This window comes from Seriola aureovittata, chromosome 18 (assembly GCF_021018895.1).
Source record: "Seriola aureovittata isolate HTS-2021-v1 ecotype China chromosome 18, ASM2101889v1, whole genome shotgun sequence".
Taxonomy (NCBI): domain Eukaryota; kingdom Metazoa; phylum Chordata; class Actinopteri; order Carangiformes; family Carangidae; genus Seriola; species Seriola aureovittata.
This window is the reverse complement of record NC_079381.1, coordinates 18,826,650-18,849,457: the sequence shown is the minus strand read 5'-3', so window position 1 is coordinate 18,849,457 and position 22,808 is coordinate 18,826,650. Positions and strand designations below refer to the sequence as shown.

The following is a 22,808-nucleotide window of genomic DNA, read 5'->3' as shown; positions in this document are numbered from 1 at the left end:
CACACACACACACACACACACACACACACACACACACACACACACACAGAGACAACTTGTTTGGGCACTCATAACTTTTTTTCTTCTTCCGTCTTCTACCCAACACAATTGATTTTCTTCACATTAAATAAACCATAAACCTTTCTCGTAAAGCAGGCCATTAGCTGTCTATTAGCGTGCTTCACTGTGCTTGTACAGCCAATTTACATATTAATGAGCTTGCTCTCACTCATACTTCCACATACAAACCAATAACAAAACACACACTCACCTGCCCACACATTTTCAAAGAGAGACCATCCTCCAGTGTAGAAAAAAAAATCAACTGCTGATTCATTTGGAGGAAGATGAGGGGGAGCCAGGCATTGTTAATCATGCATAGGTGAGCCATATTGCTCTCTCCTATCCATTGCTAGTTCTCTTGACCTGAGTGTAAAACTGTTGCCAGATCATAAAGGGCCATCATATAGGCCTTTTATGGTCCAGTTAATGGAGACTGTGTTACTGGTATAGGTCTGCCATTTTCCTCTAAGAGGATTCTGCTCTCTCTTCATTCATTTACAACGTATTGGCTCTGGGCTGAGTTGCATTTTTTTTATACTTTCTCTTCCTGGATGGTATTTTTTCTCAGTTTTTTATGGTTTTCCTTCCTGTATGAGAAATATAGAGAGAGAACATCGGTGCCTTGACTGTGTGTTTCCCAGAAGTGTCTCAAGGTAGCATGCTATCCTCTATCTACCTCACCACCACTACTCTAACGACATGCAGGGTGTTTGGACAGAAATGGTCTGTTTTTTCTGGGGGTTTGGTGAACTTTGAGTTTCAAGAGGGCTGGCAGTTGAAGGAATCTACATTCTGTTGCTATATAAATCATTCAAAACTACATTTTGACGGATGGGAATATGGTTATATCACTGAGCACTGAGCATCTGGCATTCAGAATATCCCCGATGATGGATGAAAGTCTTTTTTTTTTTTTTTTTGAATAAAGCAGGTTTTATGCTGCAGTTTTTTATGTTGTGATCCTAACATCTACTTTTTCTCTTCCTTCCCTCCTTCCTTCCTTATGTCCTACCTCCCTTCCTCCTACCCTCCTTCCTCCCTACTCACAGAGGATGAGCTGCAGCTACCTGCTCTGCACTATCCTGCTCTTCGTGGCCGTCTTGCTGGCTGTTACCGTCACCGGCACCATCCTTTTTATGAATCACTACCAGGCCCCGCCTATGTCTGACGGCCTCCCCCACATCTCTACCAATCAAGATGAAGCTAACGCCCTGGTCACTGTTGAGAGAGGAGATGGCTCTCGCATCAACATCTTCATTGACCCAAACTGTCCCGACTATAACAGTAACTTTTTGCGGCTGGAGGGTGTGCAGACTTCACTGCTCCACTCGCTAACCGACCACGACTCTGACCTGAAGTCAGTGAAAGGCCAGGATCGAGCTCTGCTTGTCAGTCTGGCCGAGGAGGTGGCCAAGCTGTCAGCTCATGCAGGGCAACTGAAAATGGACTATGAGTCCCTACGCAGGGGGCAAGGCAGCCTGGGGCAAGACCTTAACACACTGCAGACTGAGCAGGGACGTCTCATACAGGTGAGACACACACATAAGCAGCATTATTGTGTGTGGAAATAGATATTTTGTTTAGAAAACAACTGTAACAGGTTACCTTTCTGTTTGCTCCTTTCTTTTATTTCTGGCTGAGTTTAATTAATCGGTGATTGGTTTAGCACTAAAAACAGATGGACTGAATCCACTGTATAAGACTCACTCCTGAAGTCATGACTTTAAGTACTGTACAGAGGTGCTTGAGGATTGGATTGCGAGACATCTATCAATATGTATTGATTGCGAAACCACCTTAAGACATGTGACAGCTCATTGGACTTGAGAGTTTTCTCGTGGTTGGTGTTATTTAGTCCCTTCCTTTTTCCTGACTGCACAATCAAAACATCATCATTCACTCATCCAGCACCAACTCAACCATGTTAATTTCTTTTTACACTGTCTGCGCTCAGTAACAGCTAGATTAAAGTGCAAATAGTGCTTGTGTTCCACTGAGTATAACTTAACTCAGTCTAGTGTTTGAAGATGAGGTCACAGGGGAGGAAATGCCCATCATGATTCAAGACACAGACCAAGTTGCACATTAATTCAGTAAGATAGCATAATGTTTCCCTAGATGACTAAGACAGACTCTACATTGGATGAAAACATAATTAGACCCCCCTTTTATTTTCACACTGTCCACACTGATTTATTGACGATGTGTTTCCTAAATATGGGTGGAAAATCTTTACACTACATGCTCTTAATTTTGGCCCATCAGCCTCAGTCGCTCCATTCTGCAGTAAATAGATTTCATAGCTGCCAGCCATACGGCTCAAACAACTGAATGCCTTCCGCTCCTGCCAATCCTTTCTTTAAACCAGACCTTTTTAGCTCAGGGAACAACATTGTTTAGAAATCACTCAAAAACTCACTAGATCGGTGTGCTCTGCCTCCGTGGGCTAAGAAACCATGGGTGCTGATTGGAAGCACAATAGAAGCAGAGAGAGAGGCCAGTCCCTTTACTGTTGTTAATGTGGTGTAGGTGGCATAGTGCAGTGGGTACTGAAGCTATGGGGAGGTGGTGCTGGCAGCCCAGAAACTCCAGGTGATTGATTTTCTCTTTTGAGGCAAGGCATGTGGTGTGCATATCCGCTGTTTCTGCCTGACACCGTGGTGTGACTGTGTGATCTATGGGCCACCTGTGGCCAGGACTTCTGATTTATACGATGACATAGAGCTCACTGTGCCAGTGTTAGTAATGGCTCTGTGTGCATCGTAGCCCCCTGAAGAACAGTTTCACCCCGCCACATAGACAGAAACCCTTCCACCTGACCCCGAGCTGGTGAGCAGGAGACTCTCATTGCCCTGGGTTTATGACCAATCTGTTTTGATTTTTCAAACAACATTTTCATTTCTTTTTTACAGCTTACAGCCTCAAATACAAAGATACACCAAAGCATGCCCATTTGTATTCAAATAAATCACGCTGATGAGAAAGACCAGTAAAATCTTGGAATACAACAATACATTTAGCCGATGGTTAAGTGTGAGAATGACAGACAAGGTAAGGCATGTCTCTAGTGTAGGTCTAAATCAAAAGTTTTCATTCCATTTCCGTCCTTTATTGCAAACCCAAAGTACAGCAAACCTGATATATAAAAATTCACCCCCATGTACAGTTCTCACGGGGATTGACTCACTTTTGGAGCCAGCCTCAAGTGGTCATTGTATGAATTGCAGTTTTCAGTACTTATTTGTTGGCTTCATTTTTAAGTGCCCTCATTAGTGCAGTCTCGGTACTTTGATGCTGTCGTGAGCCAGGTTGAATATAGTCAGAAAAGCATTTAGATATAAAAAGAACTTGAGTTAAATATAATCAACTTCTTTCGGTACCTCTCCGTAGCCTTCACCTGTAGGTAATTAATAAAACAAGAAATCAGTAACTAACTGACACTGGCCTTGCCTCAGTGACGTGCAGTTGTATGTAGTTGTATGTCCAGAGTGTGAAAAGTGAGGTGTGTGCTGTTTACTTTGCTGCTTGGTGACAGTAATAGAAAGGGTGTTTATGTATTGACAAAAAAGGAGCATCAGCGCAGGATCACAGTTTATGTAAATCCAAGTGAAATTTTTAACACCAAAACCAAATTACCCAAATCTCAAAGCACTTCAGTATCCTCACATAACTGTAGTGCAAACCTTCACATCTTATGAAGTGTTCTCTTAAAGGCCTCTTCTGTGGCTCTTAGGTTGCTGTCTGCACTGATCTTTCTCATGGTAACTAGTGCAAACTTTTGTCAGTGCTATTAATTACATTAACAGTTGTTAATATATAGATTTTTTTTTTTTATTCCAACCAGCACTGGCAGCCCTATGCAAAGGCAGTGTAGGCAACCATGTAATGCCCACTAGCTTGTGTGAGCAGAGAGGTTGTGTACCTGCACTCATGCACTTCAGCATGAAAAAGAAATTGGAAGGGCTAGATCTTTCATAGGAGAACTGACATAATATGTTAAACTGATTTGACATTCAGTTCTGCAAAATGACTGCAAGAAGCTAAAGGCTTCGAGGAAGACATGACTTACTGATTTCCCTGAACCACGAGTCACAATTTAAACTGAATTATGTGTCTGTCGAATATGAATGTTTCGGACAAGCAACACCCACAACCTCTGCTAAGGATCTTGGAGCAAACCTTTGCTACTGCAGAATAGAAAATCATATTGCCTCAAGATTTTCATCCTGGTCAACACAAAGCCCTTTGAGGACTTGAGAGACGAATATTGACAGTGCTTGTTGCAGCCTGTTAGCCACGGATACAAGTAACTTCAGAACCTCAATAAGAGTGGATAAATGCATCACATAAAATATGGAAAACTAATTCAATTAAGCAAATGGGTGGCTTCAAACATTTAGCTCAACCATTCAAAGCAATAAAGAATATCAGTGTTTTGGGGGGGATCAAAAACTCCATTAGTTCAATACAGACCAATCCCAATGTAAATATAATGAATGCAGCAGTTTTGTAGCACAAAAATATTACAAAATAACCAAAACATGTTATATTCTATTATAAAAAAAAACATAATCACAATAAGCCATTTGCCTACAACATGAGAAATATCCTTTCAAAGCTTTTTATGATTTACTACAATATAAATCAGAAGAAATTAATGTTGCTTAATGTTTAATTCAATGATATAACGATATGGTATTAAAGAGGCAAAACAAGATTTGCAGTACACACACATATATGTGTCAAAAGTGTGACAGAAAACTGTGAGTCAGAAATGGAAAACAGCACATATTGATGCAGGTGTGAGGGACGCTTGCTCAAGTGAGACAATGACAACAAGTGCACAGAAACATTAAAGGTTAATTCCAGCACTTGATGTCATGAATAATGATTTCATTTCACAGCTGGACTCTTTGCCCCCCACACCTACACTAAACTACACATGGGCAAAATCAAAAGCCTGATCAAAGATCAGACACTGTCTGACCGTATGATATGACACAGATTTGCTATGAAAACATTCCCTTTATGTCTGAAGGTCCTGTCCATCATCAGGGTAATCTTTTATTCATTGTATCTTTGCTTCAGAGGTCTCACATATATCTAGGATTTCCGAGGCTGTTTAATCAGAGGGATGCAGTGAGGCAGAGGTTGACCTAACATTTGTATACTGCTTTCATACCGTGTGTTAAGTCAACTATTTATTGATAGTTAATTTAAGAACAGCTTGATTGTAAACTCTAACAACCACATCTTTAAGAATATGAGGAAAACTAAGGATGTTAATTGAGAATGCACAACCTTTTTGTCCTGTTAATGCAGAATGTTTTTTTTTCAGTTTTACTCTCTGGATTCAAAATGAGCATTTTTCTTGGAAAAAAGCCCCATTCAGGCGTAGCTTATTGGTTTCAGAGAAAGAACACACAGGGAAAACAATTAACCACCCAGAGGCTGTTGAGGAGGAGGTGGAGGAGATGAAGATGTGCATCTGCATCGCAGATGCCAAGAGATGAAAAAGATGGCAGGGTGCTCTAAAATGCAGGATCTGGATATGTGAGCAGAGAGGTGGCTGGGAGCTGCACGGCTGGCAGCTTAATGGGGAAAGGATGGGGTTAACAGTCAATACATTCAGCCTGACTGGATCCTATGGACATCTGACTGTTGATATTAGCATCAGCTCCTGCATTCATTTTTCTAACCCAGCATCTGGTAGGATTTAAGCATGGGACCTGCCCTTATAGGGCTACAAGTAATGATTATTTTCATGAGCAAATGATTTACTAATTATTTTCTTGGATTACTCGTGTAGTCTATTGTTAGTCTATTTGTTTGATTTGTCTGATCAATGGTCCAAAACCCAAAGCTTATGATGATAAAACCAGAGAAAGACAGTAAATCCTCACAACAGAGAAGCTGGAGCCAGAGGAATTTGTTTTTAAAAATGACTGAAAAAAATAAGTCAATATGAAAATTAATTTTCTGTTGATTTATTAATCGATTATTCAATATTCAGATTGAAAAACATGAAAATACACACTATATTATTTAACATAAACATTCACAAAGCATCATTATTACCAGTCCTCTCAAAGCAGTGACTGGTAGACATCCAGTAAAGTACAGTAGCTTTCAGATTTTCTCATTACATTTCAAACCCATTGCCAAATGCATTTGTTGTTTTCAACTAGTCAAGAAGAAAGAGACGGTGACTTGTGACTTCATGGCTCCTCTCACTTCTTCCATCTGCTCCTCCAGGCTCCAGTTGACTGGACAGCCTCTGCCTGTGAGGTGAAGATGTTGTTGTATTAGGCAGATGGTGACTGAATGGCTTTTTTTTTCTTTTCTTTTTTTTTTCTTCTTTTCAACTTGCCAGTTCCAGCCTTGCAACTCCTCCCTGTTCTGTGACTTTACCCCACAGGGAGCTTGTCTTTGCCTTATGGAACATCTGATTCAGGCCAACAGAAAGCACACCTTGGTGTGTGTGCTGCCTCGGCAAAAACAATTCAGTCGTGTGTAATGCAGTCAAAACATCCGTGCATTTAAACTCCAGTAACAACCACAAAACTCGACTTTGAGTGCAGGTGCGCTGCATATTAGTGTGCGAGTCTTGTGGAGGTTTAATAGGAGCATCTTTTTAGAAACGTTAATTCAAGCCTTTTCAAAGTCTGACACGGATCTTTTACAAAAACACTAAATTTGTCTGGATTTTCAACCTTGACTCACAAAAGAAGGCCTCTTGTGTTAAGTGCTGTGGTGAAACTGATTTTGTGAGCCAATGCAAAGGCTGTCTAATGAGAACTAATTACATCATGATCCTAATAGATGTGTCAGTCAAGGCTTAGCATTAAGTCTGCAGACACTCCTCTGCTTTTGTCTCTCCCTTTTGACACACACACACACACAAACAAACATACAGTGTATACTTACCAGATAAATTACAACACTAGAAATTATGTTATATTCGCACACAAGAAAGTACACAAAAAACTCGTCTATTTAATGATATCAAAACATTTTAAAATATGTAAAAAAGATTGTCTTACCCCTCCACACGTACACATAAAAGCTGTCTCCCTGAACAATGATATATTCACAAAGCAGAAAACCCAGTTTTCTGTGCTGTATCCTGCTTAGCTGCTGTGCACAATGGGTCATTTCTGTTGTGTATTTATGCGTGTGGTTTTCTTTGTACTTGCATGTGGGCATAAATGTGTCGTGTTGTTTGTGTCTGTGTGTGTGGGTTAAAGCTCCAGTGTCCATGTAATATGATTGCAGTGCAGCTTCCTGTGCCTCAGAGGTGTGTTGCATAGTTATTGAGGCCAGAAAAAGGCCACTGGAGCTTCTGTCTAATGCAAGGTTTAACACCTGAATATAGCTGCTCAGATATACCTTTGGTGGGAGACTCTGAACCCCTTATGCATGACTTTGAACACCGCCGGTCCTTCTGTGTGTTTGTGAGTGTGTATGAGATTGAGTGGAGGAAGACGAGAGGAAGGAAGCGAGAGAGTTTGCCTTTTGTGCGAGCATGAGCAAGAGCAATATTTCTCATACATTCAAATGTACCGTGTGTGTGTGTGTGTGTGTGTAGCCTAGATATAGAACCCAACACCTGGCTGTGCATAGGCGTCGGCCAACTAGGGCAATATGTGAAAACGACCTTTCTGCAACGAACAGCACATAAAGGGCTGCAGGAAACAAAGTGACCACAGCAGATCAGAGAGGTTACCCTGCTCTCTGCTAGGCCGAGCACACACATTCATCACCAGCCTTCCCACAGGGCTCTTTGTGTTTCACGGCAATCACCAGGGTGCATTATGGGGAACAGGTACCATGTGGTGTCTTTGCTACACAGGGCGGTCTCTGCACCTGTGTGTTTCTTAAGGTCCCATAAGGACTATACTGTACCAATGGTTATATGGTGCATGTTGTAGCTTATTAACTGCAAAATTAGTATAATATACATACAGTACATTATTATTGTGTTTTGAAGAATACCAAAACTTCTAACATAGAGTTCTACCTTCCAGGCAGCCTTTTCAATACACCAACTTTTTTTTTTTCCAATGTCACATGGTCATGCGCTTGACACTTTGAAAACTGTCCTTGCTGGTTTGTTCAAGGATGCTCTGGCAGCTGAGTTTGCTGCTGAAGAGCATTATGTCCACATGCTTTTAACAAGGCATCGAATCCAGGAGTGAAATGCTAAGGAAACAGATAAAGTGAATATGATCTTTTATCACTGTATTGTAAAATGTCTGATGGTAGAGCATCCCTCTCGAGATCTCCCGAGTCCCCTTCCTGCATTACTAATGAAAAAAAAAAAAAAAGATAAAATGTTTTGGATCTCTGATCTTAAAGTCATCGATCACTGTGGGCAGGAAACGCACTTTGAGCAGCTGCTCAGTCATAAATACAAAAGAGGAGGACGAGCAAGTCATGTATTTCCCTAGTAGTTGAGCCATGATGAAAATTTGATGTCTTCTTATTGTCACTGTAGCTGCACTTGTACTCACACAAATATGTTTCCTTTTCAAAATAGCTCGGACCTGCTGTTCTGCTCATCAGAATTACAGAACTACTTGACAAATGTGGCTCCTTTCGAATCAAACACCATTTGAATTCAGCAGAGGCACTGAGTCTGCCACTGACAATTTCATTTAATGGTTATAGCAGAATAAATGCTAACCATTACATGTTTCAAAATTGGGTTTGATATGGTGAAAATTTGAAGAACTTTAAGAAATCACGACTTTAAATGTCTAATTGGTCATTTTTATAAATGTAATGAAATAAATGGAAAGCACTGTCTGCCGGAAGGTTTTAAAGACCCTCGGTACACTTTGAGAAATGATCAGAGGTAATGAAAAGTATGCACACTTTGTAGTTATTCAGGTAAAAGACAACAAACAACACGGCGTAAATTGCACTGTTAATGTCTTTAACTATGAATATGTTTTCCTCTGTGTTGCAGCTGCTGTCAGACAGCCAGATCAACATGGTGAAGGTAGTGAACTCAGTGAGTGATGCGCTTAATGCCATGCAGAAGGAGAATGTGGGCCTGAAGGCGCGTGTCAAGGCCGACTTGCAGAGGGCACCAGTCAGAGGGGCCCGTTTCAAGGGCTGCTCCAATGGTAAGAGAAATGAGGCGTGGCTTGATTGTGTGTCCCTGTCTGGACGGACTGTCCCTCTGTGTGTGTCGATAGGATTCATACATCAGTGGGTACCTATATGTTTGACCTTCTTCCACTGTATTCTGCTCCATGTCGCGATCCCTCCCTCTGTCAGCACCACTCCACCATTCTGTAAAATTATATTCCAGTGTGGTCTGTCTGTTATTCATCTTACCACATATTCATCCATCCCAGCCGATATCACTATGCCTCTCTGGGCTACATCTCATCCACATTATCCCATGGCCTTGGTAGGGATGTGGAATTTTTTACTGTACATGAGAAATGACTTGCATGTCCATTGCGGCTGTGTTTCTGAGAGGCAGAAAAGGGCCTGAGGCATCATCCCATTGGAAGGCTTTTAACCAGGCACAGCATACCCAATGGCATTCCCCTGTTGGATTTGCCTTACATAGGTAGCCAAGGATCACAGAGTGAGGGCCATTCATGTATAGCATACAGTATGCATAATAGAGTAAGAGAGATTCTGTTCACGTTTTTCCATGAGAAGCACGACTTGAGAATGTAGTAGATGCTTCATACATCTGCAAACATTTGGGCATAGGAATGTACTAGGAATGTTGAATAAGAGCGGATGGATATTTTCAAACTGTCAGACTCACTTTTACTCGAAGGGAGTGAAGTTCAATACATGACGTTCAAGGTTTTATTAATATCCTGCCTTACACACGGTTTAGGCCTGTGGCATCATCAACCTAATTGATGCAATTGAGCAATTAGCTGGCACACCTGCTACCTATCAACTGTTGTTTGCTAAAATTTCTACCCGCTCCTCCTGACAATGGTTTGAAGGTAAAACTGAAAGCTTGAGTATGCGTCTGTCTAGGAACCCTCTCGAGTAGCTCTTCTCTTCTGCTCTTCTTCGGTTCTAAACATCTGCAGGTTTCCAGGAGTGTGACATACACACATTCATTCATTCACTCATTAGCTATTCTGCTTATCCTTTTAGGGTAGCGGGGGGGCTGGAGCCAATCCCAGCTGACATTGGGGTGAGGGTGGAGTACACTTTGGACAGGTCCCCATTCTATCACTGTATAGAGAGAAACAACCACCACAAAAAGGCCCCAGAGGGCCAGCAGCTTCGAACCCACAACCTTCATGCTGTGAGGCCATCACTGTGCCACCGTGTTACAAATTAAATTAAATTTTTAATCTATATCTAATCTGTATTGCATATCCACTACTGATATGTATATATGACATATCAGTACCTAAAATCAGATTGAGATCTGTAAAATGAGACCAATCAAGCCTTTACACCAAGAATTTAGAAGTCCTGCTACTGAGTGAAAACCATCATTTAAAAAGCCAGTTGAATTATCCAAAAAAGTTTTCAAGTCATGAAAAGTTGACATTTTCACTGGACAGTGTGGTTAGACTGGTTGAAGCTCTGTCCATGGTGCTGAAGTGGTGGGTAAATCATATGTTTTGCAGCTTTATGCCTCATTCTACCTTTTAGGATTTTTTCCTGCCTTAACACAGTCACTTCAAACATAGCAGCATTCTGGGTGGCAATAAATTATAAATCAATCAATAAAGAAATTATCCCTCAGATCTTAGAAGAATTGTTATCTCACAGTAGGTATCATAGCCCAATTGTGGAATAATTTCTTCGAGCTTTACTTTAATTTGTTATCTCCTGGCTATAAAGTAATGATAACAGCGACAGAGGCAGAAACAGAAACTTTTTGTTCCCCATTGTGAGGGAAATCATTAGTCAATTTATGAGCTGCATAGCATTTCCTGCCCCGTTTGCACAGTATGTGCTTGGGGAGAACACAATTACTACAACACCTCACAATATGATGCAATGAGATGTGAAGTAGCAATACTGTTCAGAAAAGCCTTAACAGAGAATAAACATTATAAGTCTCAGAAGGTAATATTTACTGCATGGCTAATGTCTTGCTTTGTATTAGACTGTATACAGTAGGGAAAATGTCCGGTTATGTGTGAGCTCCATGTATTTTTCAAACTGTATAACATGGTTAAGTCAGCATCCAGTACAAGGTTGTAATGATGATTGCATCAGCCCTGTTGGGCTGTTGGAGTGTTGCTCATAGGCTGCTCCTGTTCTCATTATTTCGTAGGGAAGCAGATGGAAACAGGTGTCCACTTCAGTCAGCTATCTGGAAGGGATTACAGCTCATTATTACTATTTTTCGTACATCCATAGAGCCTCCATTTGCAGCAGTTTTATGTAGGAAAGAGGTCCCATGTGTTAGTAAGTTTGACTCTGCTTTCATTAGCCATTGTACAAGGGGTATTCATGGACAGCACACTGGACTATGGGATACACTTCACGCTGATGGTTTGAATTTACTATTCTTTGTGACATGGATGTGAGAGATGAATATATCCTTGTTTACTTTGTGTATCTATATGTGAGCACTCTAGAGAATTTTCTATTTCTGTACTTTGCCTGCAAGGGAAGACAATACACAGGAAGAAGCATTTAATCTGAAACCAAATTCAAATTCACATTTGGTTTTATGGGCAATGCTTTCCATGGTGCTGAATCTGTCAGGCATTCAAAGCCTTTCCCTTGACTAATATTTTTTGAATTTTCTTAAAACAGCATCCATTTGTTCTTATACCTGGAATATCACACCTGACAGGTCATTATACTGTCCTGTGCTCTATATAGGCAAAGGGAGGAGGCAATAACCAAGCCTAATCTCATGCAGCAGTACTTATTATTTGCAATGACAGTCTCCCCTTTGTAGCTCAATTTGTAGCTTTTTCCTTTCTTATAGAGCCAAAAGTTGGTTAATTAAAATAAATCTTTAAGAAATTAGTTCCCAATTAGACTGCAATAACTACTTTGCAATAACAATGGCGCTATCTTCAGGGTATATGTCTCTGTTATTTGATTTATAATTTATTATTCTTGAATGGTTCATGTAAATATTCACAGTATCCACAGAGTGCCTAACATTGACCTATTTAAAGCATAGATATCCTAAAGCTATGTAAATGTCAGGGGTAAAGCGGTACATCATTCAGACTAATTGAACAACCAGCACCGAGGTTCAGCACCATGGACAGGGCTCAGGATTCTTTCATACATGCTCTCTGTATGATTCAGCACAATAATACATTATATCAAAAAATGTAGTCTGACATAAAACCAATATGTTTCGGATCTGCTAAATACCATGTGTGCGTGTACGTGTACACTCTACAGTAAGTCCATCAAATCCTTCTTGGAAAGCAGCTGTGTACAGGTTTCCACTCCTGTTGCTCCAGGAAAAACTACAACAAAAGCACCCAGGAACAATCATTCAGTGTTCTTGTGGAGCGCAGCCTTGACATTTTATCAAAAAGATCTATACTGAACCAGAGAACCAACTCGAGAAACTATAAAAACATCAGCTCAAATTACAAGTGATAAACAACATGCACATCTTCTCTACATGTGCATATTTATTTATCATACAATAAATCCATTTTTTCTTGTAGCATTCTTGTGTGGGTTAGCTCACTTTTGCCTATTTGTGTATTTCTTACAGAAATCATGTATCTTATTAGCATTTTAATGTATATGCTACACCAGAATAACAGAATAATTTGTAATTCTGTATCATTCTGACATATGGTCAGTTGACCAGGTACTGAATATCTAATATATTAACTGTTCACACTGCAGCACAAGTAAATAAAAACTCTCTGCACATTTACACACAACAGTACATTTTCATTTTTTATGTATGTCTGTCAGCTGTTTGCATATGTATTTAAGTATGAGACACAACCATCAATATCTGCGACTTCCTGTCTGTCCCACTGAAACCACTGCAGGAATGCTACTTTTCATTTGGCTTTGCAAGCCAAAGTTCATATCTTTTGTAAGATGTAAATATATAAGTATTGGTTTGACATTTGCTAGATTTCTTTATTATTGTTATTATTATTTTGTCGTATAAATTATTCAGTCTTCTGAGAAATGCGCTATAAATCAAAAGAAAGAAAGCCAAAGCATAAATACATTTTAGATGCGGGACATATTCATTGCTGGAAACTAACTGTGATGCTTGCCACTAAATGAGCAGTGTTAGCTGAGGATAGGGGGACAGGGTGCATTTAAATGAGTTCAGTTCCTACTGTGCACTGCCTGCGATGTCAGAATGTCTTACTTTGGAGGGTTTATGTGACTGATGATTGTGTCGCCGTACAGATGTGATTCAGGAAAACAACTACTGTCTGCATATCCAAAGCCTGATATACTTTACCTTCTTACTCTGTGCCATAGACCTCTAGCTATCTCTGTATTAAAAATACATCAATAGACCACACCATCACAATGGCTGACATGCTCCTTTATAATCACTGGCTTTCCTTTGAGTCAGTCCAACATCCTGCTGCTATAAATCCTCAATGGAGCACCAAATCTGTAGCTGAAAATAGCCCCCAACAAATGCATTGCTGTATTCCATTTTGAGTAACAATTGCTGGAAACTACAGTGCCCACCTGTGTTAGGAAGAATTTCAGTCTTTTAATAAATAAATATGTCAGCAGGGACCAGAGAGTTCAGAAAGTAATGAGAGACAGACCTATTGAATGTGTTTGTGTTTTCATGGGATTTGTTGACAGTAAGAAAAATACAGAATATCACCAGCCTCTTCCTTCAACTGTTTTAGTATTTTAGGAAACTTTAGAGCATATGAAGTGCTAAGATTATTTTTATCTATGGACAAACAAACAGGGGGGCTATTCAGTAAGAGAACTGTACTGTGTAGGAAAATGTAAAGGCTCAGTGGACTCAGAGACAGGCAGGCCCTGGTAAAACAAAGTTTACCGTGTCAGCAAATGGTAGGGGGTCGTCAAAAGGTGACAAACGGGAAAACAAAGCAAGAGGGGTAAGGCAGGCAAAGACCCTAAGCAAACCAGGCATTTGCCCAATATCCTATCTGGCCAAATGTAAACCCAGCAAGTTCAAAAACGCCACTTAACTCCAGCTCCCCTACAGGCAAGCAGTAAAAGGTAAACATAACAGCAGCAGCCCGCAAGTCTTTGATTACTAAAGGTTATTTAAAAATGAATGATGCCTGCCGTAAATGCAAATGCACATTATCCTGATAATGTATCTAGGTGCAGGTCACATGTTAATACCAGGTGAAAAAACATGGTCCATGCAGGTAGAAACAGGCAGCAGGTAGACGGGATAATAAGGCAAATTGCACAACAATCCGGCAGGGAACTGAGGGAAAGTGGTTGGTATAGTATATGAGAGCTAATTATAGGCTTGGGAACTGGTGCACAGGTGAGTGTGGGAATCAGGTGATGGCTGAAGGCGGGAAACACTGACAATTCTGGAGAGCTGATACCTACTGCGGGGCAAGAGGGAACAGGTGTCTCCGAAATGACGGGAAGAATTAGTGACTGGAAAACTGACAACACAAATGATGCAAGTGATACGAAGAACTGGTTGCAGCCATGACCGGAAACCTTCTGTGACACATCATGTCCGTTAGATGACGAGGGTACACATTCAGCTCTGAACACTGCTCTGTGAAAAGGAACGGCGGAGGAATTACCAAATAATGGACAATCAAAATTCTTAATCTCAGTGTGAGTAAAGTCGTGAAGAAGACGAGCTGAAGTGGACCTGGAGTAACAGTACAATCCAAGAGGTGGGGTAGAGGAATTTCTCTCCTGCAAGGGATCAGATCATTAAGCTGAAACTCTTTGAAATCCTTTGTTAGAGAGGACCAAATTCTTAAATAATGATGATATTGTCTTTTTTTAATGTCCCATGAAACCTAGACAGCTTCAGTTTCCTGTAATGAAAAGAAGAACTGGGAAATGCTAAGTCGGAGCTTATTAGTCAAGGCTTACACAGAGAAACGGAAAAGCTTCGGGGAGACCAAACATTCCACATCGTGTAGGGACTATTAAGAAAAAAAAAAAAAAGAAAAAAAAATCTTGTATGGCCTTTTCAAGAGCTCTCCAGGCTGTTTTAAATTCAGGAGTTTGACCCGGTGAAGGGCTGGCATGCATAATCTATGACATTGTCCTCATCACAGAGTTCCTTCCCTGCTTCCTGGGGAATAGATTTTGTGTCCCTAGTGTAAGATGGGTTTCTCAGTCACAGACAAGGGTGCTACTGTTCTGCTCTGCTGTAGCGTACAAGCTCCCTGTCTCTGTCACTTCTTCTATGCACTAACTCTTCCTGAATTCTCTTTCGTGCCTGTCTGTTACATACTCTCCCCACTCTCCTCACCCTTTCTGTCTCTTCGTCTGTGTTGTATCACTCAAATGTATATATCTCCTCACTGAGCCAAATAGTTCTGCGTCTCTGACTTCCATACGTCTTTTGTTTCCTGCCACTTGTGTTATCGTGTCGTCGTCCCACGTGCTTTCCTGTCTTTATATTGACCCACTTGCATTCCATCTTTTTTCATGGTTTTATCCTCGCCGCACTTAGACTCTGTTGTCCCACTGTGTCATCTATCACCCGCCGATCCGTCTCATCATCTATCTCTTTTTTTTTTTTTGTCCTCCCTCTCAACACAGACATTCTCTACCTCCTCATTGCTCTTTCTATCCTTTTCAAGAGCCGTCATTTCAGAAAATGGTTCAGAAATATAGAGTAAGCAAAACCCTTTGAAGGTTTCATTTTGACAGGATGACTTCACAACCTACAACTGTACACCTTCATCTTTACTGTACTTATGTGCATCTCTAGTGCCTGGCTCTAGGGAGAAGGCACAGTATGACAAGTGTTATCTCATGTTTTCCCTCATCTTCTCTTTATTACCTGATTTTACTCTCCTACTCCAAGCACCCTTAGCCTCTTAGCGAGCCATACCGGACCTCATTTATTTCACATCTCCTTACTTTCACCTCTCCCCAGGCTCACGTCCCCGTGACTGCGGTGATCTGTACGCCAGTGGTCAGAGAGAGGATGGCATCTACTCCGTGTTTCCTGTGCACCACCCCGCAGGCTTCCAGGTCTACTGTGACATGACCACAGATGGAGGAGGCTGGACAGTGAGTCAGAGGAAAAAACACACACACACACACACACACACACACACACACAGACAGTTGTACTGCCTTAAGAGGCGATCTTAACAACAACTTTCAAAAGCACCTGTTTGAAATCAGTCCATTATTTTTCATGCTTTGCTTTTCATTTAGAAAGCAGAATACTAATTAGTCATTCTTGAAGTGGGAATGTCAACAGGTAAAGTGCTGAAAGGGAAAATGAATAATGCAGGGGAGCGAGACAAAAGAAAGCTAATAAAAACCCAACACTGAGAGACACAACAAAACTGAAATATATCCGATGAATCATGGTGACACTTTTTGTTTAGTAGGCTAAGTAAATGGAGCTGTAATAGCAGGGGTAGAGATGCAAAAGCTAGTGTAAGCTGTTACGGTGACATCTGATCGCATAACACAACTGAATTATGTAAATCTAATATATCTGCTGATGCTGAAATGTCTTACCTTATACAAAGATGGGATATAAAGATACAGTATAGAAATGCACAGCCAGATCATAGAAATACAGCTTCCAGTTTTGTTTTGTTTTTTGTGCAGTTTGTCATTGTGCTTCAAACTCACCAAATGGAACTGTTTCCATCATAGTTGACAGATTTCTGACCTGCTTATGTTTTGGTGTTATAAATCTTGCACTCTCATCTTTGTGTAATAATATTTTTTTGTGTTCTAAAAAGATAGAAACAGATAGATGAACATGGAAAAAGATTTTTAAAGTTTCTTAAAGCAGGTGTTTTTTTTTTCCTTGATCAAACATCTGTCAGTTGTCTGGCCTTGCTAAAGTAAACATAGTTGTTTAAGTGAGGCTGTATACTGGAAGTGCTGTGTCTTTTGGGAGTGAGAGACAGCGAGGTGAACAAACATTGACACCGAGCTGTTTGAAGTTATATTTGGAAGTGTGGTTTAGATGTATTTTACTGCGTGCGTGCGTGCGTGCACACACACACACACACACACACAGACACACATCTGACTGGTTAGAGCCATTTATTTCTCTTTGTTCTGAAGTGTACTGTAGCAGTCCTCAGGGAAGGCAGAGCGGTTCCTAATAGAGAACTAAGGCCTTGTAACACTTAAAGAGTTAGAAATTTCAGCTCCATGAATCCATCACAAGTCTTTTTTTACAGGTTGTGGCACATTTTAGTGAAGCGTCCAGGGGCTGATTTTAGAAGTTGTCCAAACTATTCAAGGATTGATTTGAAATGGTTGAACAATTAACTATTATGGAAATAATTTCTTTGTCTTTCATGTCATGCAAAGTGGTTCAGGCTCCATTAAAATGTTCCACATGCTTTGGGGGAACAAATAAATCTACTGCATTAAGTTATAAATCAAGTCTGCTATCCACTTTCAGTTTGCAGGTGTGATGCTGGCTTGTTGATGAGATTTTGATGGATATTTTAAAAGCACCTCAGAAGGACATTATAAAACTTCCTCCCTTGAATGTGTTGTTAAAGAGGTGTGAAATTCTGGATAAGAATAATTTCTTAAACCTTTAAACAGATTTTCTAGCAATCTTCGGCAGGTGCACGCATTCAGTTGTATTTGTATGTGATTTTTACTGCACCGAACACTAGTGCTGCCATTAATACTTCTACAGTAGCTACATATATGATCAAGCATGATATTAATAGGAAGAAGAAGAATAGAAATGCCTAGAATGGTCTTACAATCCAATTTTTATGTCGCTCTTGCACTACAGACACATACAGTACATGTCAAACTTCAGCCCAAGTCACTGTTACATTGGCAGGACAGTGAGTTGTGTGTATGTGTGTGCACTTGTAAATCGGTGACTAACTGTGTGAGATAGGCAAGGTCGTACCCTCCTATCATCAAATAAAGCGAGACTGTCAGAGTGACAGAGTGCTTACCGCAGCATGATGGAATAGAGCTACATACCAGCCTGTCAGTGCTGGGCAAATGCCTGTGTGTGTGTGTGTGTGTGTGTGTGTGTGTGTGTTTGTGCGTGCGCGCGCGCACGTGTGTGTGTCTCTGTCTATGCATGAATTAATGTTTGTGCAAAAGTGTTGTGCAGTTACCACAGATATAGCTCACAAGTGTGAGTTTTCCACACACCCCCCCACCACCACCACCACCCCTCCTTTTATCCGTACAGTGCAACAGTGTTAAGTAACCACCACTCTTTGCATTTTGTCTTATAAAAGGAGTTACACCACAGCTCAGATTGAAGTGATAATGTAGCAGTTACTGATCCTGCCAGGTGTGTAGAGCTGATTGTGATAACGCTTGAGCCTCATTAAGAGATCATCGTGCTGCGATCCAACAGGGGCAGGTAGGGAGACGGGATGCTCGGCAAGTTGAGTGGCTTACTGTCTGTCTGATGGCTGAGCTTAAATAAGGAATGAGCCATATGCTGCCGCCTCATTAGCATACTTTGACATACCGTAGCACTGTTGCAGAGACTGCTGCAGACAGACTGAGGAGATGAGCAGGTTACTTAGAAGAGGGAGGGAACAGAGGAGAAAGCAGGACTCAGAAGAGACAAAGAAAAGAGAGCGCCTGATGAATCTGATGTGGAGAGAGAGAGAGAGGGAGAGAGGGAGAAATTGAGACATACAGACGAAGGAAACACAATAGGAGCAGCAATTTTATTTTTATCTTTTATACCATACTCTGCAACACTTTAATTCAGATATAGCCTCTGCGATAAAATCTCTCTGTTCTATTGTCTTTGCAGTAAAAAGCTCGCCCTTCGGGAGCCCGGGGGGATAATGCAGATTTCTTAAGTAATGGCGACAAGAAGAGATGTCGATCAGCAGCACTGTAGCATCAGTCGGTGAAGACCTTTAGGAGGATGTTTGTCTGTATGTCTCTTTATATGTCTACCAAGGATTTGTGTTGCATGTTAATGTGTAAGGAAACATGCAGGGTTCATGGTTCATGGTCCTGACGCCCACCAAGGTTTGCAAAAGTTCTAAGGAAATTACAAAAAAAAAAAAAAAAAGAATCCCATCAGCTATTGCAAAAGGATGATCAAAGAGGCCATTTTCCATAATTCTCTGCATGGTGCACAATCAAACAAAAACCCGAACCAACACAACCACCCACAGCAACCACAGTTTCTCACTTTGTAAATGACAAATTAGCTTTTAAAAAAACAGATAATCTCTGTATGAAATTATAAAACCCAGATTCTCACCTGATCATCCATACCATAAATTACTCAATGCCGCGTTTCTGCACGAATTAAAATGCTGCCTTATTATTCGTTTTTTGCTGAATACTTTAAGTAGAAAGGTAGACCTGCTTCCCCCAGAGTTCAGAGAAAAGGAGATGATGTGTACCACACCTGTCAGGTTCTTTCAAAGAGCGAGAGAGAGAGAGGCAGAAAATGTATGGTTGGTGTAGCTTTGAGGTGTAGTAGAGAGGAGGATAAATCTATGTTAATGTGCATAGCCAGTGGTACTGGTGGTGGTAAAGCAGAATATGAAGAGTGCCGCTGACATCACTGAAATCACACGAACATAGGCAAGAACATCTTCTAGGGCATGACTCATAGATCGTATATAAATGAAAGCCTATTTCTTTTTCATGTTAAGACGCCAGACAAAAGGAGGTTTCTAGCAAACTCTCCGTGGTTATCTTCTGCACACTGTAGCTACTGAGAAGACAGTGTAAAGTGTTTATTATACTATGTTGCAGCCTTGTGCCAAAATCTTTTAAATGAATTTCCCCCCCTCATCAATCTACACTCAATACCCTGACTGAGCTATCAGACTGACATTGGTATTCAGACCCTTTACTCAGTACTTAGCTGAAGCACCTTTTGGCAGCGATTACAGCCTCGAGTCTTCTTGGGTGTGACGCAACAAGCTTTCCACACCTGGATTTGGGGATTTTCTGTCATTCTTCTCTGCGGAGCCTGTCAAGCTCTGTCAGGTCAGATGGGGACCGTAGGTGGACAGCCATTTTCAGGTCTCTCCAGAGAGCTCTGGCTGCATGGGCCACGCAAGGACATTCACAGAGTTGTTCCTGAGCCAATCCCCTGTGTGTTGGCTGTATGTCCTGTTGGAAAAGGACCCAGTCCGAGGTCCTGAGTGCTCTCGGCCAGGTTTCCATGAAGGATTTCTCTGTACTTTACTTCTTTCAGCTTTCCCTCAACACTCACCAATCTCTAACAGCATGATTCTGCCACTACAATGCTTCATTGTTGAGACAGTATTGGGCAGATGATGAACAACGCCTGGTTTCCTTTAGACATGACACTGAGAATTGAGACCAAACTGTTCAGTGTTGGTTTCATCAGACCAGAGAATCTTGTTCATGTGTCTTTCAGTGAGGAGAGGCTTCCATCTGGCCACTCTGTCATAAAGCCCAGATTGGTGGAGAGCTGCAGTGATGGTTGTCCTTCTGGAAGTTTCCCCCATCTCCACTGGGGATCTCTGGGGCTCAGCCAGAGTGATCATTGGGTTCTTGGTCACCTCTGTTACCAAGGCCCCCCCCCCCCGACCGTTGAGTTTGGCCAGGCGACCAGCTCTAGAAAGAGTCCTGGCTGTTCCAAACTTTTTCCATTGTAGAGTTATGGAGGCCGCTGTGCCCTTGGGAACCTCCAATGCAGCAGAATTTTTTATAGCCTTCCTCAGATCTGTGCCTCAACACAATCCTGTGTCTGAGCTCATCAGGCAGTTCCTTCCTCCTCCCGGCTTGGTTTTTGCTCTGACATGCATTGTCAGCTGTGAGACCTCATATGGACAGGCGTGTGCCTTTCCACATCACGTCCAATCAATTGAATTTACCACAGATGGACTCTAGTCAAAATGTAGAAACATCTCAAAGATGATGAAGAGAAATTGGAGGTACCTAAATATTACGTTTCATAGCATAGATTCTGAATTCTTATGTCAACGTGATATTTCAGTTTTTCTTTTTAATGAATTTGCAAAAAATTCTAAAAGTGTCTCATTCTAAGATATTGAGTATACATTGATGAGGGAATAAATTAATTTCAACCATTTGCTGCCTGCAGCATAACAAAATGTGAAAAAAGTGCTGAATACTTTCTGAACGTGTGTCCAGACCTGTGTTGCCATTAAAAAGTGTTTGTTTCATGGTTGTATGGTTTTAAGCTTCCAGTCATACTGTCAGCTATAGGAGGCAGGAAATCCTGAGTAGAGCTGAGGTGGGTGGAGTTCAGCGGTAATCACTACAGCTAGGTTTGATAGACTGACACACCATCCTGTTAACCAATGCAAACAACAACATGCTCTCTGGTAGCTAATGTTAGCTCAACAAACTCTAGGTGCATGCTGTGTAAGTGACATTAATGAGTACAGTTGCTGACTTTATGACATGTCAAAGATACTGTAGGTTTACACACAGTGTCTTTAGGGCAACTGATTTCAGAAAACCTCGGGATATTAAAAGTTCCCTGTGGAGTTTTCGACATCTTGTAGCACTATGGAGCTTTGTTTCGTGGGTACATGCCAGTGACACAATACACTTTCCTGACAGTAGTTTCAAATTATTCGGATAAGCAGCAATGCACCATAAAAAATAAAATGCTATCAACACCTTTGTTAGAGGAAACACAGTTAATTTGGTGAGTAACACTTAATGTAAACATAACCTTTGTTTGTTTGCAGGAAAACTCGCACAGGGCATCTTTTAGGCAGGTTCAATTCTGTAATTATTATTTTAGGCAAAAGTGTAGTCTTTTATCTAGTCTTTTAATCTTAAATCTGGAAAAATAACAAATCACCAAGACTCACAGGGAAACTGTGACTCGAGCTGCTGAGACTTGAACTTCTTAAAGAAAAAAACAACTATTTATCGGATGTGTATTTTGTGAGAGAAGTCCGTGGTGGTTCATGCAAGTTCGATAGAATCTAAATCATTAGTGTCATTTAGTGTCAATTTGAAGAACTGCAGAGGAAGAGAAGAGAAGAAAAGAGGAGAGGAAAGAAGAGAAGAGGAGACATTAGTACAGGTTGATGTGGGCGGTTGTCAGAGGAAATTGGTCGGTATTTCTCCACTGACATAACTCAGGCCCTGGAGAGTGTCTGACCACACAGGAAGGAGAGATGATGGCAGATAGGACATAAAAGAAAAGAGCTGTCATCACTAGGCCCTAAGCCCCCTCAACACACACACACACATATATACAAACACACACTTAGCACGCACTCTGCCTACCTCTACAGAATGAGTTGGATGGGACAAAATGACCTTTACACGTAGTCAAAGAAGCGCAGAGTAGGTCGACATTCACTAAATGTGTGTTCATATGTGCTTACAGACCCACCCAGTCACACACAAACATACTAAAATATACATACACACACACAAGCCCCTCACTCAGATGAAGTAATCCTTTGGGCATGTGGTCTACCTGTTTCAGTGAAGGAAGATTTCAAATACCATTCAAATACAGCCTCACGGCTTAGGGTAATGTCTTCTATTATTACTATTTTATTTGTTAAAAGGAAGGGACTAAAAATGACCACAGCATAAATAATGAATGAGAGTACATATATCAGAGTGCAGTGTAGAGTTGCATTATCAAATGGTGCTTTTATCAGAAG

At 41.0% G+C, this 22,808-nt stretch overlaps 1 protein-coding gene across 3 annotated transcripts in view; it reads left to right on the top strand.

Moving 5' to 3' along the window:
- Positions 1-22,808, top strand: part of fibcd1b (fibrinogen C domain containing 1b) — a 98,662-nt gene that overhangs the window by 30,652 nt on the left and 45,202 nt on the right. For all 3 annotated transcript variants that reach the window (XM_056403593.1, XM_056403594.1, XM_056403595.1), the window contains 3 exons: positions 1,113-1,592; positions 9,035-9,194; positions 16,112-16,248. In XM_056403593.1, the coding sequence (XP_056259568.1) occupies positions 1,113-1,592; positions 9,035-9,194; positions 16,112-16,248 (777 nt within the window). The remainder of the gene's footprint in view (positions 1-1,112; positions 1,593-9,034; positions 9,195-16,111; positions 16,249-22,808) is intronic.